Source organism: Archocentrus centrarchus, chromosome 7, assembly GCF_007364275.1.
Source record: "Archocentrus centrarchus isolate MPI-CPG fArcCen1 chromosome 7, fArcCen1, whole genome shotgun sequence".
NCBI lineage: Eukaryota > Metazoa > Chordata > Actinopteri > Cichliformes > Cichlidae > Archocentrus > Archocentrus centrarchus.
In genome coordinates this window covers 29082670-29109500 of record NC_044352.1, presented here as the reverse complement: position 1 = coordinate 29109500, position 26831 = coordinate 29082670, and the positions used below count along the sequence as shown (strand labels likewise).

At 40.4% G+C, this 26831-nt stretch overlaps 1 protein-coding gene across 12 annotated transcripts; it reads right to left on the bottom strand.

The window, feature by feature from the left end:
• Positions 1–1203: 1203 nt before the first annotated feature.
• On the bottom strand, positions 1204–24640 carry ralgapb (Ral GTPase activating protein non-catalytic subunit beta). 12 transcript variants are annotated; one of them, XM_030733297.1, is made up of 33 exons: positions 24482–24640; positions 23270–23490; positions 21006–21208; positions 20700–20866; positions 20412–20598; positions 18372–18503; positions 17841–18019; positions 17165–17233; positions 16568–16719; positions 16002–16254; positions 15357–15392; positions 14323–14524; positions 14045–14212; positions 13789–13903; positions 13417–13564; positions 13221–13285; positions 12989–13133; positions 11601–11731; positions 8913–9095; positions 8663–8811; positions 8132–8319; positions 7875–7978; positions 7557–7712; positions 7313–7378; positions 6756–6965; positions 5888–6046; positions 5569–5734; positions 5370–5492; positions 5147–5283; positions 4955–5063; positions 4681–4759; positions 4031–4179; positions 1204–3493 (listed from the first exon to the last, which is right to left on the bottom strand). In XM_030733297.1, the coding sequence occupies exons 2-33, from the start codon at positions 23444–23446 to the stop codon at positions 3300–3302; spliced, it is 4701 nt and encodes a 1566-aa protein (XP_030589157.1). In that variant the 5' UTR covers positions 23447–23490; positions 24482–24640; the 3' UTR covers positions 1204–3299. The 12 variants fall into 12 exon arrangements, with proteins under 12 accessions (XP_030589157.1, XP_030589158.1, XP_030589159.1 ...); XM_030733298.1 differs by having other exon boundaries at positions 7557–7709; XM_030733299.1 differs by having other exon boundaries at positions 11601–11722.
• Positions 24641–26831: the final 2191 nt, after the last annotated feature.

Genomic DNA, 26831 nt, shown 5'->3' with positions numbered 1-26831 from the left:
GTCACATTTCCCCTAGTGTTAAAGTGGGTCCTGTGGCAACAAACTATAAATAACCCAAAATGGAGCCTACTGAAAACACAAAACACGGACCCACGGACATAGTACCGACAAGTACGGGGATACAGCTTCTCCCAGGGGCAGCTACTTTGGCACAACACCGGCCAGACTAAGAGGTCATTTTAGGTTTTTTGTTGTTGTTGTTTTTAAATATATGTTTAAAAAAAAGGCAAGAAGAAGCAAAGAAATGGGTTAAATGTAGACCAGACTGAATCACCATGCTCTGAGTTTTAAGTAATCTCTGAATAAAATGACAGTTAACAGGTCTAAGTCATACAGGTATTCACAATTTTGATAACATTTCTCCTTCTTAGTCAGACACGATACTGATGACCTAAAATATGCGCGAGACAAAAATCGTGTAAATCTACAAACGTCCCACGTGTTTAATTAAAGGTCTCGACTTTCATTGATGTCAGATATTCACCATAATGATAGTGGCACCGGCTGCTGCCAGTCACAGAGCCAGTCCCGCATGTTAGTAAGAGAAACGCGCCCTCATGTGGCTGCGGGACAACTTTCGGGTGCAGAATAGCTACAGGAACTTCAGAAACAAGCTCTGGTACAAAGTTATCAGGTGTGGTATGCTGCTTGTCAGTACTTCCACTTTCAGTCTTAACATTTGCCTTTTATTTAAGACCTGGTCTTGTTTAACAAGTGGTTGCAAAAGGTCTGTTTTAATGCAATACAAATTTAAATGGTTAATCCTTTCACCTTGTTGACAGTTAAGGGCCCACACCTGCGCCCTAAGGAGTAGACTGAAAACAATCCTAAATCCTGAAATCTTTTTTTTTTTTTTTTTAGGATTTCAGGATGAACTGATACTGTTAACCAAATCCTTTTGTTTCTTTTTAGTTACAGAACATTAATATTTTAATATACCTTCAGGGGATGCAGGCCTACTTGCTGTCACCATGCCACCCTGAGGCTATAATAATAATATTCCCCACGTTTCACTGTAGTCTGACTCACCCAGTCCATGTTCACTCTTGTCAGTGGTGCAAATATTCACAGAACAAAAACGAGTCAGCATTTTTATTCCAATTCATCAGATGAGCTGCTTTTGGAAAGACTTGATAAATACCAAAATTTATAAGAAGAATTTGATTCCAACCTGTGAAGCCAAATATTAGGAATGAAAAGAAATTAAAATGTCAATAATAGTTTTAATTGATGCATGTTACATTCAATACCCATTGCGTTCCTCCCACACACAAAAAAAAAATGCAAACATACATACATACATATCTTTTTTGCCATCTCAGATGAGGAATGCAACAGACAGCTTGTAAATGCCTTGATCTATCACATATTTACATATTATCCTCCGTTTCTGTACATGGCAAATCCTTAAATATGATCAAACATCAGAGGAGTAACGGGATACAATGTGTGACTGATTGTATGTAGTTTCTTTGAAGCATATTTAATGTACTTTCCTTCCAAAAAAAGGCATGTGCATACAGCACTGTCATAAAAAGTGAGTCACAATTAGACATGACAGGTTAAAAACTCCACAGCGCCTCATCTTCATTCAGATTTCTCGAGATAAAACTCTTCCTTCAGCAGGGTTTTTCTTCCAAAAATGCACAAAAGTACAAAAAGACATGTAAGGTAACCAAAGAGAATAGAAAATAAACATAAAATGTGCTCAGTGCATTAAGACTTTCCAATATAACAAAAGAAACTAGAGGTGTTTGCCCTGCTCCAGCTCTGTGATAAATAAATTCACATTGTTACAGGCAGACAGTGGGAGGGCTTGAATTAAAACCAAAGTACAGTGAGAAAATACTAGTGAAACAAATTGTTTAAAAAAAAAAAAGTTAGCAAAATGTGTGAAGGCAAAAGTGCACATTTCTGCAATCCAAACTGAAGATAAAATGTTAAATATTCTCTTCCTGGGTTTACATAAAAACAGCTTTGATCAGCCAAAATAAAAAGTAAAATCAGATCATCTTGTTAGCTACATCAAGTATTTTGGCCTCTGAATCTATCATACAGATTTTGTTTGGAGGAGCGAGACACTGAAAACTGTGCTATGGCTCTGGTTGGTAATGATAGATACTCTCATCCTCATTTCAAATCAGACCTGAAAACATCAAGAACTCCAGGAGGTCTGCGGCCATTCTCACTATCAGTAAACTCTTGTGTTTCCAAGCATTACAGCGTAAACTAATTCTAATGTCATGATCGACGTATTACGACATTTTCTAAACTGTATTATCTTGAGATTAAAGTGACAGAATTCATCCTTAAATGCAACGTGTTGGGCTTTTAGGGGTCTCCGACTCCTTGTAGTGTTAAGTGACTGGCTGAACAAGCAAACATGCGGCCGTGTACACACACACGCACGCGCACACACACGCACACACACACACGCGCACACACACGCACACACACACACACACACACACACACACACACACACACACACACACACACACACACACACACACACAGTGTAGTGGCAGTTGTGCAATGGGATGGCCTAAGCACAAGTGTCAAAAATGACATTGACATACCAGAAGAAAAACTGATAGAAAACTATAAACAACTCATGTGCTCAGTCAGCTGCTGACGGCCAAGTGTGCGTTCACACTAGGAAGACTAAAGCAGTGTGACAAATCTGTTAGATTAAATTATGGGTCAACTTTAAGTCACCTGCATTGAAGCGAGAGAGAGATATATATGGTTACATTTTTATCTCCTTGGCAAAACAAAACGAGATGAGCAGATGTGGATTTTGGACACAATTCTGTATTACCAAACCTCATGAAGTTCACTCATATTACAAGGTTTGATGGACAAACTTTTTACAATTTCAGAAAGGCCAACAGTGTAACTACTGTATTGCAGTTAAAGACAAGCAGAAATTGTTTTGCCACAAAGCATGGACCTAAAACAAAGAGAAAACGTTCACTGTTGAACTTCAGCCATTCAGAGCTTCAGTGAGTAGCCGCAACAAAGAAATGTAGTTTGTTTGTTTTTTTCCCCACCTTGGCATGGTTTTTGACACTTTGATCTAAGAGTCAAAGGCAAACAGTGTTGATATATGTATTCATATAAATAACAAAATTATACAGTATAAATATAAAGATTCTGTGTGTGTGTGTGTGTGTATGCGTGTGTGTAAGCACAGTTGTAAATGCTTTATGACTACAGAATAAAAGAGTGTACGTGCATGTGTGTGTTGTTGTGTGCGCTTGTGTGCCAGTGTTAGGACAGGGCATTGTTGGGGAGGGTTAGAGGTGAGGCTTTCCCTCTCCCACCTCATGGAAGAGCGAGGTGTAAAACTCGGGCTCCAGCTGTTTGTTGCGATAACGCTGCACAATTTCAGTTATTTTCTGCTTCCGCCTCACATGAGGTGGGTTGTACAAGTCACTTTCCAGGCGCTTCCGTCGGCATACGTTGATGACCGTTTGACGCACAAGAAAGCCTGGGAGGAAGACACAAAAACGTAAGCTCATCAGTGCTCGAGCAATTTCACGCAAAAGGATGACTGCTGGAGATTATTACGCATGAAAATGTCGAACCACAGATACAACTGTGTGCTGGAGTATCCAATGAGGGGCAAAGCTGATGTTCTATTAGACGAAGTAAAAACACTTAACTGTGCCATCTGCTGGCCAACAGTTCCATCGCATTCAATTCCATCGTAAGACTTTTTTTTTTTTCCTTTTTCAAAGTTGAATTTATTCATCAGCACAGGAAAGATTAATGCTTTAAATGGTTTCTTGGTAATGCAACTTGATGATACAAAGATGAGCAATACTTTTACCACCAGAAACCAGAACTTCTACCATAAACTATCTAAATGGAGTGTATTTCCTGTGCATTTCCAACTAAAATACCCATCATAAAATATTAATCTGCACACATTAATAGCGAGCAAATTACTCTTTGGCATGCATTAAGACCTGAAGTGTGGTAGGGTAAGAATGAACACATTAAGTCAGAGGAAGACAGCAATTACCTAGAGCTCTGCGGCTGACCACCATGCCATCCACCAGGGGAATCACCATACCAAATTTACCCACAGCTCCGTGCAGGCGGATCCTAAAGAGTCCCGTCTTCAGAGGGTGGATGAAGATCAAAGGAACGTCCTTTTCTAGTAACCCCGACCTGCAGCAACCAGAACAAAGTGAAAAGGGACGAGAAGATAATGGCAAAAAGGAAGGCTAGGCATAGCTTTGATTGTGGGAGTATACTGTAGAACACACTGTTCTTGAAAAAGTTGCAAAATATGAAACTATAAGCTTCCTACATTTTATATACATATTCTCCATCTGTTCAAATAACTTGTAATGCTGCTGACAAATAGCTACACTGATACTTAAAGTCGATTAAAAAAACATTTTTTAAACTTGATTTTTCATAAAAACTTAATTTTCCCTGACTTGACAACTATTGTCACCAATGTACCACGGTTCCTCTTTTCTGCCTGCTGCATGCACACGCACGCGCACACACACACACACAGTATGTAGCACTTCCTGCTTTGCAAATTCGGCTTTGCAGCATTGTTTTTTCGTTCTTCCTTTTTGCACCTCACCAAAACCAATTCAGAAACCACACGTTTTTCATACTGGCAGCCAAGCGCTTTGAGCATAAACTTGTGAATACCTGCAGGAAGTGCTGTTACTCGTGCTAGCTTCCAAGCCTGTGCTGGTTTCCGCTAAGAGATCGGTCAAAGGGAAGTTCTCTAAAAACAAACAAATAAAGACTTTCATGCACTTTGATACTTCGGCAAACACCATCTTTTAAGTGTACACAGGTTAAGTATTTTATTTTAAAATATTTTGTGTGGATAAACTTATTTGCTGACTATAATCTATGCAGGGCCAAGTCTTAAATTGCACCATGGGATGAGGGGGAGTGCATAATTCTATGCACTTACCAATATCATCAAAGCGCTCCACCCAGACCACAAACACTTTCGTTTCAGGCCCCAGCTGAGGGAAAGATTTTCCAGTCGATGACCTCTTTGTCTTCACTAAAGGACTCAGCTAGACAAACAGGGAAGTTCACAATTTGAGTAAGCATTTTGTCAAACAGTACAGGCCACATATACTCAGAAGCTGAATTTCACCTTTTTGGCAGACTCCAGGTTTTCAGAATGGTTCGGGAACAGTTCCAGTGTGAGATTGGCTTGTTTAAGCATACCAGGCATGAGTTCTGAGTTGGTGTCTGCCTCCACTGTGGAGTCACTGTGCACTGATGACTCCTCTGCAAAACAAGAGCAAATGGCAACTTTGTCCACTTCCAATCCACCACAGGACTTTGAATTAATACTGAAGATAATGAATACTGACCAGAATTTTCTGTTAGCGATGGAACAACAAAGGCGATCTCTGTCAGAGCATCAGCGTAGTACAAAACTTTCTTCTCTCCGTTGAACACCGAACCTCCGGTGTCCTCCGGAGTTCCTGCTTCCTCTTAAAAAAAAAAAAAAAACATTAACTGAGTTACCGCTAGCAACATTTAAATAAACTGTCTGGTTTAGTATCTTACCTGCTTGCACATCATTGCTGTCAGAGCAGTAATTTACAGACCAACTGGTATCCAAGTGTCCCGTCCAGCCTGGGTGGCGTCCCACATCCACAGGCCAGCCCAAGGACAACAGGAATTCTAAAAAGTGTGACTGGACGCTGGCTGAAGACTCTACATTCCTAAGGATCTGATCACCAAAAACAAGAACACGATACACTGATAATCAAAGATAACTTTACACGCAGAAGAAGAAAAAACAAAGTAGCATAGAAGAAGGGACTAAGCCAACATCAGTAGATTTTAAAGTTAAGCCATAATCAGTAAGTCTGTATTTCCTCACCTCATGGCTGCTTTTCTGTCCAGCTCTCACATAGAAAATAAAGACGGTGTCAAAAGGTCGGCAGGGAAGCAGGTCCAGGTAGCTGATGTCATCAAAAAATCCCGGCAAGGATGACTCCAGGCCAATCAGGTGAGGAGGTAGACGACTGTTGTTGGGTTCCTACCAAAGATTATTTATACATTGTAAATTGAAAGTTATAACAAACAGGAGTCAGAATAAAACTTTCTAAACTTCAGTCTTCTTATTGAAATTTTATCGCACAGATTTAAGTCTTGACAGTATTCTGCCATTTAGACATAATACAATGCATATATAATGCATGAAGTCAGATTTATCTCACTATGATCAATAGTCCCATTTGTAATTGGGATTGTGATTTTATGAAAATCACAACTTTATGAAATGGTTTTCTTGCTAAAATGTGAAAAAAGCCAGTTGTCTTGTATTTAAAGAGCCTTCAGGGCTTCCATGAGATTAATTTGGATGGAATGAGACAGACTGAAAGCAGGAGTCTGACGCTAGAAGTTGTTTCTTTTTCTCTTATGTTACAGCTGTTTAGCACATTCTTGCAAACATGTCTTCTAGTTAACTCAGCAGCTTATACAGCATTCAGTTATAATCTTGTGATCATCCATTAATGCAATGACACACATTTAGACTTGTGATACATAAATGTTGCAAGATCAGACATAACAAGATTCCCGTCACAACTTTTTCAGAACAGTAGGAAGAACAAAGCTGTCAGACATCTGTGTTAAATAGAAACACAACGCAAACCTACCAAAACATGTATAAGTAAACAAGAGGTGCATACATTTAATACTGATCAATCAAAGAGTTTGTAATCAGACATAAAAAAGTAACTGACCTTAAGTGCCTCCAGAGACAAAAAGCCAAACTGTGAGAGGAACAGGCGTGCTGTCTGGAACTCCTGCGAGGGTGGAGGGGGTTTGCAGTCTGTCTGCGGGTCAGGAAAGGGCTTGGACTTCCAGATTTCCTCACTGTGTCGCTCCAAGGCGTTCTCATACTCTATCTGCTTGCTCATCAGATTACGAAGCTTGTCGTGCTGAACTTCCAGCTGAAAAGACGGGCATGGGACATCTTTAAAACAGAGCAGCCAACCGTCACCTGCATAAATTCAACATTAACTGGAGGACAAGTCTCACAGTCCAAATGGATACTGGCTCCCAAATGTTATGACAGCATCATCTATACTTGGGAAACATTTAATCATGGATCACCAATACAATCCAGTACAACAACTCTTTAATAAACCCAGTCTTTATAAACTTTGTTGACACAGTGTAATTTTATAGAGAAATTGGACTGGATTGAGAAACCACACAAAATGATCACCACCAAACCAGAAGATTGAACCCATTTTAAGAAGAAACTCCCAATGACTTCCTCTTTTTAACAACTCACATGAGGGCAATTACTCATCAGTGAATCTGAAGCTCGTGAATCATCCTGCCAGCCCATACAACACACCTGAGTTTGTGCAATAACAAATAATACCAGTGATTAAATTGCTGCGAGGTTCCATTTAAGGTATAACAAATCACGGTTTGCCTGATATCTGTAAGAGAATAACTTAATTTTTGTGTTATCAGCCATAATGTGGTTACAAGTGTAATCAGGAAGGTTTGACAGGAAGCTCATTTCTCACCTCCTTACTGACAATGTCATCCAGGTCCGGAATACTGACATCAGCTTTGACAAGAGGGATCTTATCCACCTCCTCAGGGAAGGGCCTCTGCTTCACGTTGTACTTAATCCCCACATCATTGTTGGGTGTTGGACGGCCTTCAGGAACAAACATCTGCTGCGAGAGGAAAGAAGAAGACACGTACACAACAGACTTGTGTTATCAGAGGAACAGATGTGGTGCTACAAGTCTGACAAAAGGATGCAGCTTTAAAATATCTCTTAGTTGAGTTGGTTTAAAATTTGTTAGCTTTCCTTATGTAGTAGAGTGTGATCTCACCCTCTGATTAGCCCTGGCTCCTCTTGGCTGATGGAAGAGCTGCATGGTCCAGGCATGTCGACCAGCTGTCCCCCGGATCAAAACTGTCACTGAAGGACTGGGGTCTGTGAGGACAAAGATACTCTCATTTATAGAGAAACAAGATGGCCTGCTGATTAAGGTTTACTTGGAGGGTATATTAAAAAAACAGGCATTTCATTTTCCCCTAATATTCAAATTTACTAATTCTATGAAAGGACAGACAATAGGCTACTGACTTTGCTCATTGCCAAGAGGTTGTTCCAGCATTGCAAGGATGACAGAGTTGTCCAGGACAAAGTAACGGAAGTTACTGGCTCCTGTAGCACTTAGTCTGGCATAGCGAATCAGGGTATCTTCATTCAGCAGGCTGCAAGTCGACGCAGGCCCGCTGGGAGAAGGGAAGGCCCCCAACACCTGCATGATACTGGGGAGCACCAGAGTAACACAAGCAAAAACATAAACATAAGGAAACCGGGTCAATGAATACAACATATTTCACTATCCAAGAGTCATCTATGTGAAGGTTCAGCAGAAAAAGTGGGACAGCTAGAATACTGAAGAAGCAGAAAAAATTTAACAAACAGAAACAACAACATCGAAGTGTTTGCTGCAGACTGGTCACAAGACTTCTGCATCAATGTCACAGACTTTTGTCTGGATGTTGTTCAATCACCATTACACAAGTGATGAAATGGTGATGATAACTGTTGTACAACGCAAAGTGTTTGAATGCCCAATGGAAAGGTGCAATGAAGTTTAGGTCTCACCAGGACAAAGTTGCCTCAGCAGCGTCCTTCACTCTCATGGAAGCCGGGTTGTGTTCCTTCTCCCCTTTATGACGAACTTCTTGTTCCTGACGGGACTTACTGCCTGAGATTCCCAGCTCTACAATCTCCAACACCTCAACCAAACAATCCTGGCACCAAAAAAATAAATGAATACAATACAATACAATACAAAACATCAATTCCCTCTTATCTACCAACATATGTGCTAAAAAAAACAACTTAGACTTACTTTCTCATCTAACATGTCAGGGTGCTCTGTGAGCCACACACAGAGAAACTGGAAGGCAGCTACAATCATGGAGTGGAGGTCTCTGGACTGAAGAGGAGCTGGACGGCTACACTGGAACACAATGTAGCAGCATATAGAGCTGACAGCGCGTTTACGGTCTGCGGAGTCGACGCCCACCTTTACCTGATTAAGACATAAACAAAAATAAAGTCAAATCTTGTATATTAGGTTTAAACTTCTTTAAACAAAAGTAGTCTGTTTTATACAACTGTGAACCATTTACATGTTTGCAAATTTAGCTTTTTCCCCCCTCAAAATTTCAGTATGCGTAGAGAAGTATATGAAGTGATATAATCTTATGCAACCTCAGAGTTGTGCATCCAGGGTTTATACAGGAATCCTAGAGTTAAATTTACTACCTTTTACTACCTATTTTTACGACCTCTAAAATATTTTTACTACCAGGACGAAATCGCACAGCAGCCTTTTTTGGGGTAGCAGTGGATTCACAGCACTAAGCCGTGTACAATGATCACCCATCTCTCACCAAAGACAAAACTGTATCCCACTTACTTGAAGGTGTTACTGTGACTTTGTCTTGACTAAGACCTCATAAACATTAATATTCCAAACACATTTCAAAAAGTGGCGCAGTAGGTAGGTGCCCATCTTGCAGCCAGTGGGTTGCCGGTTTGAGTCCCTGTCCCTACGCTGCGTTGTGTCCTTGGGCAAGACACTTAAACCACATTGCCTAACAGTAGTGCCGGTCTCTGGCTGCATGACCGCAAATGCTCGTCACTGGATGAGTGATCTGGAACAATCATTTCGTTGTGCGCACAATGACAATGAGTTGAATCTATCTAAATTTGTTTTTTTAAGAATATAAACAAAATGCAATGAAATTCAAGTTTCACAAGCCGATTATTTATTTTCCAATAAAATCTTGGAATACTGGTTTGCTGCTGAGGTGTGACGGCAATACCTGTGCTCATAGCTGACCTTGAGGTTGCAGTTGCAGTGCTTTGTGTAGCACCAAAAAACAAAAATGGAATCTGCTCCCTGCACGCGCAAATCCGCTACTGGTGAATGGTGGATGTTCGGTGTGATTTGATCGCCATCACACCGTTTCAGGTCAAATTTATATTTTTTCTGCACACTTTACAAAACGCCTCTCGATCATTCCCCATGACCAGCTTAACCCTCTGGGGTCCTGAGTATATTTGGCCATTTTTGACTACTTTTGTTTTTAGCTTCATAGTTGACCTTAGAAACTGTTTACCTTGCCTTGTTTGGTATAATTTTTTTCAGCATGGCCTCGTGTGTGACTGTATAGTTATTCTTTCATTTTGACATACTGTATTAAGACACTGGACTTACAATCACATAAAAACATAAAATCAGAGTAGAAAAAAGATTTTTTTTTTTTTACTGTAAAAATCAGAAACATGCTTAACGAATTATTTTTACAATTACAATGCAAATATAAGTTGTAAATTTACAAAACTTGTGTAAAAATATAGTAAATAATAAAGTTAAATACAACTATTTACATTAAAATGCAGGAAAGGCCTCAGGTGTTTTTGTGTACAACTATTTACAGAGCAATCAGGACACATTAAGATGCTACACAAATTATTTATGCCACCTCAAAAAACATTTTCTGTCCTCCACAAGACTGAAGGGTCCATCACAGGCAAAACTTGCCAGTAATGTCTCTTTTACCACTTTTTCATCTGCTCCACAACAGTCAAATGCACCCAAATGCATCGTGTTACCGCATAATTTTCTGATTGGTTGATTTTTCCACCAATAGGAAAGGGGTTGTCGGGAATTATTTTGTTTTGTTTTGTTTTGTTTTTATTAGCAAGCGCTTCCTGTTAGCGAAACTCACATTTTCGCCGTTTATTTCTGCACAAAACGTGCATCGAAGGTGAGGACAATATACAGGAAAAAGCATGGCGTAAATTATTGGGCATAACTCTGGTTTTACTTGGCCTATTTACTTAATTTAAAAACTACCAAGTCAAATTCTGTTTACTACCTTTTACTAGCCTTAATTTGACCTCATTTAATTTACTACCTTTTACTACCCCGCGGCAACCCTGTGTATCAAGTAGCATATTTACATATTAAGCAAATTGCTGTTTATTTGCTCTTGCACTGTGGCAGGGTGATTGTAAAAATAGACTGCACAGTCATTACAAGTCAGAGAAACTACAATCTTTGGAGAAACTCTCTCATTACAGTAAGTTGTGATACAATGTGAGGGCAACTCCCTTATTCGAAACTAGGAAATTAACTGAAGGTGGCAAAAAACACCCGAATGTATCACAATACGACTCTGAAGCTACACCACGTCATTTGGGAAAAGGATGTATTAGCTGTAAATATTTTATTTGTGACAGGCTAATGTTGACTGAGACCAATAAACAGGTTGGGCTCTAATTCATGTGAAGTCAGCATGCTCTATAACCAGCTGGTTTCACTTGCCCTGTAATAGGTCCAGACTTTCTGTTAAGCTGGCTCCTGGAATAGAGCTCAAAATTTATTGAAAAACTCTCTATAAAATAACTAAAGCTGGCTGAGGCCTGAGTAACATGAGTGTACTGGAAGACAACAGTCTTACCTTGGCTAGTCCAGCTAGTAATGATTGCACATGGTTACACTGAGCTTCTACATTCACTTTACCTTGGCCAGCCCAGCCAGCAGTTCTAGGGCAGCGAGTGAAATGCTCATGTCTTGTCTCCACTGGGAGTTGAGCCTCTGAGTGACCAGGTGGATGCTGCGCACCAGCAGGCCTGCCGCAGTATCTGGAAGAGCTAGACCATATAACACCCCGAAATACCAAACACCGCAAAGAACAGAGCAATGCAGGATTAAGGCAACAAAGCAAAAAAAGTTACACAGAAGGACATTTCTGGATGCTCAGAAGTTATTAATATTGGTTCATATTAACATACAACATGCATTAGAAGTGAATGAATTCAGCAAAGCACACAATTGTGAGCAAGATATAGGTAGACAAGAGAAGAGACAGTAATAAATAAGGTGCTGAGGGACAGAAGTGAGTGATGTTAGTATTTTCACATCAAAATTGTAACATCAAAAAAAAAAAAAAAAGAACTGAAGTGAACTGAATATTTTAAGAATTACTTAACGCTCGTCAGGCAATTACATTAACTACATGTATAAGTTCATCTGACCAAAAATCACTCACTTTCCCAGTCTGACCTTTACTAGGCCTAAAACTTGGAAAACAATGCGAGTTAAGACTGATTTTGAAAAAGAATGTAAAGTTTGCTATCTGGACAGCTTTGTCCCAGAAAAAAAATATTACGAGTAAAGGTAAGGAAGGATGTGACACAACAGCAATCTTCTTTATTTCCCCTTTTTACTCTGACCTCTGTTCCTAAGAATTCTGCACTGTCTCAAGGTAATGTTGAGACTGAAAGTTGGTTGAAATGAACTGAACTGAACCCCAAACTATGCTGAAATGGCTGCAGTGTTTAAAACAAGTGATAACCCACTCTAAAGTATTGTTTTTGCTGTGCAGTACTAAGCCTCGCAACACAATGTTATATAGTCCTGCAGTTGTGTCTCACAGGAACCCTGCAATCCCTTCCCCCAGTTTCCTGCTGGAAAAAGGTTGCCTATAAGCAGCATTGTTCAGTGAAAACAAGACAAAATTTTGTGGAAAAAAATAAAAACATCACTCAGTCCCGCAGAGTAAATACAAAATTAGGCAGCACTGTTGCAACCAGTCATTTAGAGAAAAAAAAAAATGCAATCAACCCAGAAACTCCATTCAACCCACTGCCAAACAACATCACAGCAAACAACTTTGTATCACCTACAAAGACATTTTACCCAACGCTTCTTAACTCTGCATACCACTTTAACCACGTTAGCTATAAAGAACAAACGAGTCAGTAAGTTTTTGGAGCTGATCAACAATCAGCCAGCGATCATTATAAATAATCCTTCTGCAAACCTGTTACCTGACCAAATGAAGTATTATTGTGTTAATCTACCAAGCACAAGAATATTAGTGTTTGTTCAAGAGCAGTATGTCCTACCATAGTCACGGAGCAGTGCCTGTGCAGGGCGCTCAGAGTCTGGGCTGGTGGCCTCCATGCTGCCTCCACTGGTGAAGCTAATGCCACTGTTGGTACGGCTGTGACTCTGACTCCTCAGTGTCGAATGGCTACCATCAATGCTCCCCTACCACCACAAGAACAAAGCAATCTTAATGTCCAGTCCAGGTTGCAGCACTATAAATATTAAGTGATGATCAGAAAACAGGCTCACTGTTTCAGTCTGGGCGCCTATGGACTCTAATAAAGCTGAGTCTTGAACAATATTTAGCATTGCACCTGAAACGGGGAAAAAAATAATAGTTAAACAATATTTTTCTAAAAACTCAAAAATTTTACATAGTCACAAACAAAGTACAAGCAATACTGAGCATTAAAATAACTAAATATATGAAGGTGTCAACAAATACCCAGTATGAGCTGTGTGTTGGTGGGATCAGTCTCAGTCTGTAGTGCTCCTATGAGGACATTGACGAGACGTAGCCTCAGTGACAGGAAAGACACAGGCTGGTCATGAGGCCAGCCATCTTCTTCGTTGAATTTCCCCTCCAACAGAACCTAAAGGACACAAAGTCAGTCTGAAAACTCAGCAACAAGTAAAAGTTTCGGGGCTTGCTTTATGGTTATGTGAACATCAACGTGCTTTAAGGAGTTTAAAATGTATTAAGAAAAGAATGACCAATGCCATCATGCCTGTATTATAAACAAGAACTCAATAAAATGATAGCAGTAAACAAGACTATTATTATCAGCTTAAAGATACAGATTCCCAAAGTCATCACCTCTGATTTGATGTTGCCAAAGTGATGTGGCAGTGGCAGCATAGCAAGCAGGATGTTGATGGAGGCTCTCCTCAGGTCGGTAGGATTTACATACATCTTAAATTTGGACAGCTCCCTAACAAATGTAATAGAGACCAACTTTAATACCCTCAAATAAACTTAGTACATAACGCATTTATGTGACTGAGTGAAAATAATAATATGCAAATCCATTACCAACTGATCTCAAATCAATGTAAGAAACTGCCAGTCTAACCTGTCTGGCACAATGGTTTCCAGTGCAGCTATGAAGTAGGGCACCACCACATTGATGCCCTTTAGGTCAGTACAGAAGAGAGAGGAAGAGTTGAGAATGATCGAAGCCAGAACTGGTCTACAGATGAAATCAGAAATCTGGAGACCCTGAATCAGGACCATGTAGAACCTGCAGAAAGAGAAATAAGAAAAGTGCATCATTATCTGTCCTACTTGTAGACTGTAAAGGTATTAAGTGAAGATCACAATAAAATCAATTTAGGATCACAAACTACATACCTGGACAGGTAAACAGGGAGAATCTCCTCTCCAGTTTTCTTGCTACAGAAGATGCGGCACAGAGTCCCACAGGCCTCAGCTCGTCCTGCCTCATAGCTCTCTGGGAACTCATTGGCGTCAAACATTGGGTTGTTCACCATGGAATCGGTGGACATTTGGGAACCCTTCCTTCTCAGCTCCAGACCCACTTGAGTGGCTATCGCTGTAGAGAGTTTGAAGAGAAAGAATGAAAGGACCCTGAATTGCATTGTGGTCACTAGTTTTCATGCACGTATGAGAAACAGGCAAACATAGACAAAAATATACTATATGCACACTCGAACAAAAAGTTTACAGTAAAAAAAATTCAAAACATAAAAGCAACAAAATGCAGATATTTAATTACTATCACAACAAGAGAAATGAAGGACTTTATTAACTGCAAACACACACTCACATCCTTTAAAAGCATTCAGTAAAGGGTCTCTGACACAAAGAGTTTGCCATAGAGGTTCCGCCTACCACCGGCACAAAGCATGAACAAGTGTTTGTGCTGGCACTAAAATGTGCCAGCTGCAGGAACAAAAAGCAAAATCCCTGTGTCAGCATCCCTCAATGTTGCAATCATATGACTGTCACATTCACTTCATGCATTGAGGCACTAAACCAATAAAAATCAAAACTGAAGTGAACTGACAACATCAAAAGAAAATACAAGAAACAATGCTAAACTCGAGGGGGTCTGAAACACAATAGTAAGGATTAGCGTGACTCAAAGGAAAAAGAAAATGGCAACTTAAATGGGGTGGTATTGTCACAAACTGGCAACGTTATGGTCGAGACAAGTGGTCAGTTGGTGAAATCCATTCCATCAACCTCTGGAGAAACGCTGAAAGAACGCTGGTGAACTTTTATATATGGCAAGGAGTTGGAACAGAAAACGATGGTGATAATGGCGATGATCATGAGGAACTCAACTTAAAAGCAGGAAGATTTGTCAAGAAACGCAAATCAAGTGAGGGGGGGAAAAAAAAAAAGCTGCCATTCCTACTTACAAGATTTATAAGAAAGGAGAATTTGGATAAAAGAGGCTGCAAGATAACAGAAATAGTGGAGAGAGACAAAAATCAAAGCAGATCCAAAATTTTGGGATCAATTCATATCAGGCATGAATTGTATTTTTTTAGTTCTCCTCAGTACATGACTTTTGACCCATTACAAATTTCTTACATTAACCAGACATGATAGACACGTGCAGGACACTACACCAAAAAAGAGAACAGTAAGAAAAGCCAAAGAGAGCCAATTGCAAACACTAAAAGTTGTGCGCTGTCATTAACTCTGCTAGTGATGATTTTACCAATAAAATGACTGTGTGAATTCCCTAGCATATGGTTAAAGCCTATATGCAGTTTGAGCCAGGTTTAAATTGTTGGTAGATGCAAATGGATTAAAATCAGATGGAGCTCTCATACGAGGCCACTTCTAACCAAGCCCTCCACACACAGAAAGGCACCACAGAGTTTCAGAGAAAATGGTGAAAAAAAGAAAAAGGATATCCCAACAACAAAGAGTACAAAAAATAAGAAGAAGAAAAGATAAACACAACTCCATATGAACGCATACTCATGAACACCAACAAAACACCCACTTGCCCATGCAAAAATGAAAACGCTATTAGACAATGCTTCGCATCTTACCCGTCATGCTGGGGTCCCGGCTGAGGCCGCTGTGGAGCTTACAGTGGACGAGGGCAGCATCAAACAGCCACTGCCCAAACAGATTGAGGATGCTGTTGACCTTTGGCCGTGCTGGCGCTGGCAAGGGCCGAGACTCCCAACTGCTCTGGTTGGGGCTGGAAAGGAGGGTCGGGGAGGACGAAGTTTGCTGCTGCTGCTGCTGCTGCTGCTGCTGCTGCTGCTGCGAAGCTTTGTTTGGCTGACTACCACTGCCCTACCGGGTGGAGTGGGATAGAGGAAGACATCTTAATAGGTTGAAAACAACTTGACTAGCTCAACTAGGAGGTGTTGGCAGAAAGATTTAAGTCTTCTTCAAATAAAACAAATGACAGAAGATGGGATACACACACTGATTTGGACAAGTGCACTGAACTCGTGCAGAAAAATCCTCAATAGCGCAACTTCATGCGGCAAACAATAATGTGTCAAGTACAAGTATTAGCTCTGTTCTGTCTGCAGAACAACAGAAAACTAAGACCTGAATGTCTAACAGTATTATTCTGCATGTCTACAGCAGCTGAACTTACAGTTGAACTCTTGCTTGTAGTTTTGGCGACCACCACATGGCGCTGCTTGCGGCTGTGAGGCGGCGTGGTGTTTGTGATTGAGGGAGGCGGGGACATGCTCATTCTGTTGACTGGAGTAGGTGGGGCACTGTCAGCCCTGGGACGCGATATGCCTGGTGACAGATAAGTAAAATGAGCTGGGTAATAATAGCCTGATTTTCCTCAAAATATGGGGGTCATCTGATTAGCCTCAGCTGACAGTGGGAGAAAAAAATCATCCCTCCTTTTTTTTCCCCAGAGGACAGAACCTCCTTTGGGTAAATATAATCATTTTGAAGTCATTTCCCCATTTATAATGTTAAGACAGAGTTTGTGAGTTGATCACAGACAACATTCATTCATAGACATGCAATGGTTAGATATGAATCACCAAGAACTGATTTCCAGCTTGATTTTCATTTTCATGCCTGCAGGAGTCCTCTGATGATCTTGGAGTTTAGTTTGAATATCTGACATGTATCACATTGTAAGTCTGAATATCATCACCACCAATGAATGAACCAATCCATCACATGCCCAGAGTATATCGTTATATCATGTATCAGCTGATGTCTGTACCATGAGAGAGCAGCACTGGACAAAAAGGTAACAACCTCTCCCGTACGTCTCTCTTTTCAACAGAGACACCTACAGTGTAAAGAGAAAAATACACACGGATATGTTTCTATTGAAATGTTTAAACAGGTGTTTCTGACTCACATCCTCCATCTTGAGTTTACTCATGGGTAGTAACAGAATAACAACTGAGAAAAAGGGGTTTTTTTCTAATTTTTTCACTAACAACTTGCATTTCCCTGTCCCATGTTACATCAAGGCTATAAAAGCCATCAGCAGTGTTTGCTTTTACTTTTTGCTAAAGACAATATTTTACAGATCAGAGTATGAAACTGAATTCGGAGCAACTTAAATTTTGCCTAGGACCGATCACAATAAACACTGGCTGCTTGCATTTCTGTCGAAGTAACATTTATTTTGCAGCACAGGCTCTGGAAATTATTCCTGGCAACACTTATGTAGAGTTAAAATGTGGGGATAAATTTCTAAAGCAGGTCGCTGCCATTAAGGCAGGGTCAACATATTTCTTAAACATAATCCATTAACTCACCAATTGCAGAATGCTCACCAAATTCAAGCTGTTTTATCATCTATCACTTAATTATATGCTCTGCTTCCTTTTGAATGTCTTAAAATGTCACACAACTGAGCTTTTCATCTTAACTCAGCATCCTCTTACCCAAGAAGGCATCCACTAAGCAGCTGACACCCCTCATGGCCCTGAAGAAGATCTGGGGTAGTTGTTTCAGACATGGATGCAATACAACTTCATGGGGGATACCGCTCGAGTTGAGAAACTGTTCCTGAAACTTTGGAGTGGTGCTTACTATTGCGGGGTTGCTCAGATCCACTGGGTTGCTGGAAACAGGAAACCAAGCACAATTGTGGATTAAGCAACGAGCTTACTGCTAAAACCTTCTTGAATAAATGTGATATGAGGGTCAGAGGGAAATCAGTAAAATAATTAATGAACACAAGAAGGATGTAAAAGAAAAAAAAAAGAGGAGGGAACAACAGATGAAGTTACATTAAAATAGCCAGAGTTTGGATGCAGTTCCCTAAATAGAGCTGAACTAAAGCAGACAGGTAACTTCAACTTCCCATTAAATAATATAAACAACAAAAAAAAAGACAGTGCATTTCAGTTAGGAAGAGGAAAGCATCTCTTTTTCAAGCAAATGTACTTATATACAGTTGAAGCATTATGCACCTGAGCATGTGTAGAAAGCGGTACCATGTCTGCGCCACGCAGTCATTGTCCATCTCTAAAGGAATCAAATTGGCATCCTCATCTGGAACTTTAAAAAGTGGGAAGGATGGTCCATGAGTAAATCGCAGAAGTCTGAAATGAAGAAATGATCTGCATTAGCAGAGACCTTGAAAAACCTGAAACAAATCAAAATTAATAAATACATTTCTCATCATTTGTTCTCCTATTGTCATTACTACAACCACAGACACAGTTAGGACTTGAGGGTTTTTTTTCTTTCAGCTTTAATTTAAGGGGTTTAACTATTTTTTTTGTACAGTCCCCCATTTCCAGAGGCTCAAAAGTAATTGGCCAGACTAACATAATTTTAAAGATTGTTTTTAATATTGTGATGAAAATCCTTTGCAGGCAATGAACCCATGGACATCACCAAATGCTGCATTTCCTCACTTGAGATGCTCTCCTAGGCCTTTAATGCATTGACAATCTCTTTGACCGCTTTTGCAGTTTTCTCTGAGTCAGGGTTCCAACTAGCTTGTTTTTGAAAGATAAAGATTTGTTTTTTAAAGATATCTTTCTAGCATTTTTGCCTTTAATGGATAGCAGTACAGTGAAGATTGACAGGAAAGCAGGGAGAGAGATGTGGAAGACACGCAGCAAAGGGCCACGGGTCAGACTTGAGCCTGGGCCAGCTGTGTTTCGGCCATGTGGCACATGGTCGCCTGCTCACCCACTGAGCCAAACTGGCACCTGAAATCTAACTTTCTTAAAAGTACAGTAGAAATCGCCTAAGTCGGATTCAAATCTAATATTATCCATCTTATGTGTAAGTCAGATAAAATCCAATTCTTCAAAATTAGAATAGAACAGAACAGAATACCTTTATTGTTATTATACAGGATGTACAATGAGATTGGAGGGCCACTCCTGTTCAGTGCCATGCAACAGAAAGTCAAACTTTCTAAAATAAAAATATAATAATCTAATATAACCTAAAAATATACAGAAAGTAAAATGTATAGAAATATATTAAATATATTATTTTCTGTCTAAAAATACAGAAAATAAGAGAATGTATAAAAATATATATGTTGTAAAAAATAAAATAAGTATATACTCTAATAATGAAGATTGAGTATTGCACTTGGTAAATGAATATTGGATATTACACAATATAGGAGTGATAGATATTGTTCAGAATGAATGATATAATATTGCACAGAGATGTGGCTATTCTTCAAAATTTCAGAGTTTGTGGTCTAATATCAAATTTCGCAGCAATGGCTTTCTGCTTTAGCCCTGGATTTTCTTCTGCAAATTTTGTAATAATTTATAATACAACTTGGATGATCCAGTTTAGGTGATGATTATTATTAGAATTAACATTAGTAAAAATCAGGATCTGCAGAAGCCATCCGACTAAAGTGAAAATACGGTTTGTGTGAATTCGACTTAGGCAATTTCAATTTCAATTTCTCAAATCTTTCCTACTTTTTTTTTTAAGTCAGTTTAAGTGGCTATACTTTAGAAATGACTTCAAGAAAAGTATGTCTTTTGAATGATACATTCAATTAAAGTTAAAATTTTAAGCCAGCCTGCAGCTCACTCAGTTTACATGTTGTAAACTGCAGTTTACAACTACATGTTGTAAACTGTCATAGCCTTGGCTATTGTCATAGCCAAGGCTATGACAATAGCTTGACTTTTTCTTCAAAACAGTCAAGCTAATAAAAATGGCTGTCCCAAAAAGTTTAATGGTAATGCCAACAAACAAAGTTAATGATTTTGTCAAACCCCTTGAATTAAAGCTGAAAGTCTGCATACAACCTCATCTTGATTGATTGACTGATTTCAAATCTACTGTGGTGGTGTGCAGAGGTGTTGTACATTGTCCAAAAACCTACCAACTTAACTAAATCAAATTTGGCTTCTTCCCCTCACTGAACACAAAAGTAACATTCTAAAACCTCCAGTATATCAATATTGCATCAAATTTTTTTTCGCACTGAAAACACAAAGTTGAACTGAAACCATTCTAACCTGGAAGTCAAAGCGCAGGCTACTCTGCTCCACTGCTCTACAACAGGAGGATGATGTCTCCAATTGGCCAGCATCTCCCTCGCCGTCTTCCAATACGGCGGTGTGGGAAAGCAGCGGGCACATGCCAGCAACCACACCTCAAACAACACTGCCATCAGTTTCTCTGCCAGTTTCTCAGCTACCCCCACTGAAAGAAGGGAAAAGTAGAGGGTTACTACAACTAGTCATCACAACTAATAACCGAGCAAATAAAGAAGGAGGAGTTTAGGAGAGCAGGGTGGGGTTTACCTCCAACTGTGGGCGGTGCAAGCAAAGTGTCATTGATGCGAAGAAGGAAGAGCAGCAGCACCTCCCATGTTTCTCTCACCATGGAAACAGACTCTCGTGCCAGCTTCTGGACTGCAGTCAGAACCTGCTGGCAAAGCCTGATATGGTTCAGACTGTGCTGCTCAGGCCTGGAGGGAGAAACGGCGTGTTTGAAACGGGGGAACAAGAAAGTGACATAAGCAGCCTGAGACCTCAGTGAAAAGGCATTCATCTTTAAATTCAAGTTAACGGAAAATAAAGGCATACCTTTAAAGTTTTCAGACATACCTTGGTACAAAAACGTTGTAGAGATGCTTTAGAATAGTCTGGACATACATATTGGGCTCCTTGACCACAGGCTGAGGCATCGAGTCCCTAGGCGACACCAGGGCCATCATCCAGTCCGTGTACACATCCACACACAGCTTGACAGTGTCCCCCTCTAAGGGAAGGGTCAGGCCATAACAGAGCACCTCCATGGTCCACTTTACCTGGGAACCAAGCCATTGTCAGGTATTTTGTTATAAGTTACTGTCTTCTTTTTGCAGAGACACTACATTACTCATTCCATATGAATCAGGAAGAATTGCATCATTTTAATAAAGTAATGCACCTTTTAGTTAGTCTGCACCATATCAAGTAGTTTAGCAAGACTAACCAAAAGGAGTTTAGAAAACCTGCTTTACGCATAACAAGGATAACCGTACACTGACATTGCAACCATCTGTGTGGACAGAGTAAAGATTCAAAAGGCAAGTAAGTGGGGCGCCTGGGTGGCTTAGTGGTGAAGCCGGCGACCACATACACACGCCGCGTTGCGGTGCGGGCAGCGCGAGTTTGAGTCCCGGCCCATCGCCAATTTGCCCGCGTGTCCTCCCCTGTGTCTTTCCCCCATTTCCTGTCTCTCTCCACTGTCACAAAAAGCCGCTGTGGCCAAAAATGCAAAAAAAAAAAAAAAAAAGCCAAGTAAGTGAAAACTAGTGAACATTATGTTTAATTAAACTTAACAATGGAAGACTGAGGATGTTTTCTTGTTCATGATTCTGATCCAAGGCCTTGTGCCCTATAAATACTATCCAAAATGTGATTTCTTCCCCAACATAAACCTGCATACTTAGCAAGTCAAGTCAGCCTGCATTACAAGACAGCTTAACTGCTCTCAGTTTCCAGTGATATTCTGCATTATTTCCCACAATGTTTTGCGGAAGAATCATGCAGATGTCAGTGTGGCTAAGCATTCCAAGCCATGCCCTATCCTTAGCACGAAGTGGCATTCAAAGCAACAGCAGCACTTCAGATGCATGGTGCACCTGAGTATTGCTGATGTATTTTTAACCCAACACAGCTCCACTCGCATCACTTCCTGACACACACTGTCACATCATTAATTGAAGCTGCTGGCTTACTGTGAGCGCTGCCGTTAACTTGCTCATAGTGCGTTGCGTCAGCACATGTTCAAGTTTTTAAGACAATTATGCAAAGAAAGAGATCAGAGATGACTAACTTAAATTAATAGGCATTTGTTTAAATTGACATGTATCAAGTTCTGTCTAGATCTCACAGAAAGGCTAAGGGCATCACTAATGCATAACACTGTACATCACAGGATGAGCTGTGTGTGCTTCAGGAGTTTTTGATAGTGTTTGCATAATGCACACTTAACATGTTCAAAACAAAACCTAATAGCAGGCACTTTAAATAATATGGAAGGAAAAGCTGAAAGTGAACTGCACCAACAGCACTAAATGTCTGATATGGTTCACTGCAGATGGAGGAAACCATCTTCTATCAGTCATGCCTTCATATGTTTGAGTCGCTGAAAAACAGACAGTCCTGGCTAAAAGACGTGACGGCCTAACTGGGTTTTATCTAAAGGCATTTAAATTAGTTTTCATGACCTAAAACTCAGCCTTTTTAGACTCAAAGTCAAATCTACACACAGGCACATACAACCATTCCTACTGTAAACACTGTGGCTGAGTATTACGCAGTAACATCAATAACAGAATGATAGCAGATGATAAAGAAACCAAAGTAAGGTCCTTTGGATAACTTTATCATTTTTGTCATCAAAAGGCTTTAAAGAAATTTAAATGCACAACAAAACAGAAACACTGAAAGTCTGCACCACATTTTATTATGATGTACAGTCATCATAAGGTCTGAAAGCAGGGGACATCAACCAGGCCCCATAGCTTCCCCACTTACTGATTCTAGCTTCTGATATGGTATTACTGTGTAGTTGCTACATATTTTAGTGGCTAATATGGACCAGGTTATCCCACATTTTACTAAAGAACATCAACACATACAAAAATATGTTGAGATCAGTAGTTTCCTATTATAATTTTTCTAGGTAAATAATCAACATAAAAAAAACTAGAACACTGATAGCATCAACAAACAGTTACTGGTGTTAAAATTCAATTTGAGACGACTCAATGAGGAAAGTGCCATGATGATGGCGATGACAGCCTGGCAGACTACCAAAGCATTAAAATGACATGCTACACACTGCATAGCAAATGCCCCCACCACCACAATTTTCTTACCTCTTTGTCTGTTTTGAGGATGTTCTCTGTGGCAACAGGGCTTACAGCTGTGCCCAGAGGTTTGACCACGGCATTTGCCACCTCTGTGCCCACACTGGGGGGATAGGTGTGCAAAACACTGAGGTGGCCCTGGTCACTCTGTACCACCAACTGCAACGAGCGCCAATCGGAGTACATGCTGCTGATGTCTACTGCACTCTACTCACACCTCCTGCCTCCACCTGCAGACACACAAATCCAGAAGTCATCTTAATACGGCAATTTGTAAAAGGTACCAAGCGGCTACTTGTCTAACTAATAATACTTGTGTAGATACCGCCGTGCTATTTGTGAGCTAACTGCTGCAAACAGTGAAACAGACACACCTCTTCCAGTCTGATACTCTGATAATTGTTCAGATCTTGACCACCATAGTAGTTTTTCAGCTTTAACTTGTTTGACTGGTTTGTCCTCTCGCGTAGTTCACGCATTTTTTTTTCCCTTTTGGTAGAGGTAATTACATTTTTTGTCAGCGACAACAAAACACTTATTACCTAAAGGAAAGTGACTGTAGACTGCGGTTTGGCTTAATAATAATAATAATAATAATAATAAAAAGAATGTAACAAAACCATATAAGGAGTCTGTTGCCGTACTCCTCGATATGTGCCGTGACATTCCACATATTTCGTGTTTTGCTAACGTTACCTTCTCTCCGTCCAGAGAAAACAATAAGTATTAAGACGAGCACTGCATACATTTAATGCAAGCTTACTTTTGCCCTGAAGGATTAAAAGAACACCAGGGACGAAATATGTGTATCCTACACTTGGGATCAATAATAACAAGTCGAGGAAAAACCAGGAAACGGTTCTGAAAATGAGCAGCTTGCTAACGATGGCTAGCACTGATACCAAAACATCTTCCTCCTCTTGCAGATGGCACTATCTGATACCACCCGACTGGGTGATAATTATGTTAAAAGGCCGTCTCTCTGAACAAGTCTAGAAACTATGGTTAATAAAAACCGGTGGCGATAACTTATCGGTTATCCCAAATTACACTGCAGCAGAGCCGATGATGCTAGTTAGCTTAGCAAATGTCCACGGCGCTAGCCTGTTCGTTGACATTAGCTAGTTGAGCTGGCTGTCATTTGTGCTAGCTAGCTATCTAACTTTGCAAAGACGCTAACGTTTGCTGTGCGCCTAAGTCGGCAGTTTTCTTTTCATTTACCTGGACCAGCTGGAAATGTTGTCATAACAGAGCTCTGAAACTCGCAATTGGTGCTTTCTGTGTATCCAGGTCTAAACTATAACAGCCTCCATCTTTGCAATGTCAAGGCTTGGTTATTGCAGCTTTACGGGCTAACGGGAAGCAGGATCCAGGGGGTTAACGCCCTCTACTGTTTGGGACAGTCAGGGTAACGGAGCACATGCAGCCTTCAGAGGATCCTAGGAAGCTCACTCAGTGAAAAACAGAATGTTTTCTTTTTGTTCGGTATGCTTTAGGTAACTATGAATTTTATCTGTGATGCGCAAGTAACTTTTTTTTTAAGGAAATAAAGATTAACGCGAGGTATGCTTTGGTTTTACTAGGAAAATAGTGCAGCAATTTGCATGTGCAAACATACATGGAAATACATAAGGTACAAAGAGAGTTTGTGCAGTTCTAACGAGCTTGAAACGATATATCTGCTATGATAGCCTGTGTTCTTCAACACAGCCTGAACTCTCTCAGGCAGCTTTCTTGTCACTTCTTTACAATCTCCCACAATGAGGAGACAGCCTACAGGAGAGAGGTCTCCCGCCTGGAGAACTGGTGCCAGGAGAACCACCTCCTGCTCAACGTCAGCAAAACGAAGGAACTGATCGTGGACTTCAGCAGGAAGCAGCAGAGGGACTACCATCCACTTGTCATCAGTGGTGCTGAGGTGGAAAGAGTGGACACCTGGGAGTGACCATCTCACAGGACCTGTCCTGGACTCATCACATTAACATCACTGTGAAGAAGGCCAGACAGCGTCTCTACCTCCTCAGGCGGCTGAGAGACTTCAAGCTCCCACTCAAGGTGCTCAGGAACTTTTACACCTGCACCATCGAGAGCATCATGCGTGGGAGCATCACCACCTGGATGGGAAACTGCACCAAGCAGGACTTCATGGCCCTAAAAAGGGTGGTTTGTTCAGCTGAATGGACCATCAGAACCACCCTCCCCAACCTGCAGGACATTTACACCAAGCAGTGCAGGCTGAGGGCCATGAAGATCCTAAAACAGCCCAGCCACCCCGGACACTCTCTCTTCTCCCTGCTCCCATCAGGCCGGCGTTACCGCTGCCTGAGGGCTAAGACTGAAAGGTTGAAGAAGAGTTTTTACCCACAAGCCATCCGTCTGCTCAACTCTGAGCCCTAACTGGACCATTATTGCACAATGTAAATATTATAATTTATAATCTATAATTCCACGTAAAAGTGTGCATAGTGTATAGTATATAGAGTATAGTGTATAGTGTGAATTACTTTTTTTATTTTTATTCTTCTTCTTATTTATATGTGTGTGTACATATGGTTGCAGGTACAAAATACATTTCACTGTGCATTGTACTGTGTATAACTGTGCATGTGACAAATAAACACTATCTTAAATCTTAAATCTTAAAAAATCTCTTAAAATCTTTAAGTATTCTTCAGAAATGGTTCTCCAGGCTTCTTGGAGGACATTCAAGGCTCTTCTTTGGATGTTGGCTGGATTTTGTTCTGTTCTGTCAAGATGAGAGAGGTCAGTCCATGACTGATAGTGTTCCACTGTGTGTTTTTCTATCCAGGAATGCTTTTACTGCATTGACAGTGAGTTTGGGATCATCGTAATGATAAAAAATGAAGTTGTGTGGTGGATCGAAATATGATGATAATTTTCTGTGTTCATAATTCCATTAATTTTGACCAGATCCCCAACACCACTGGCTGAAATGCAGCCCAAAACAATGACAGAGCCTCCACCCTGTTTCAGTCCAGTTATTGTGTAATTTGGCATACCTCAGCCTTTTCTCCCTCTTGCCCTTCCTTAAGAATGGCTGTAGTGGCTGGCTTCAGTGTATGTGTTCTGTTTTATTGTCGGCAGATTTGTACTTCTTGTGTCTACGATATCTTTAGATATCGTAGACAAAAGAAGTACAAATCAGAAGTGTTTTGGATGCCTGTGAGAGGGCTATGTACTTCCTGGGTGATTAAAATTAGAATCTTTATTGTCACTGTACACACAAGTTGCAAAACAAAATTTAAAATGCAGTCCTTCCAGGTACCTCAGATAACAAATAATAAAAATATCCATCCATCCTCTTCCAGCTGACAGGGCAGGATACACCCTGGTCACAAGCCTGTCGCAGGGCTAATGCAAAGAGACAGGCAACCATTCATAATCACATTCACACCTATGGACAATTTAGAATAACCAATTAGATTAACCTAACCCCAGTACTGCATGTCTTTGGACTGTGGGAGGAAACCGGAGTAGCTGGAGAAAACCCACACAGACACGGGGAGAACATGCAAACTTCACACAGAGAGAGGTCCAGGCCAAGGTGGAA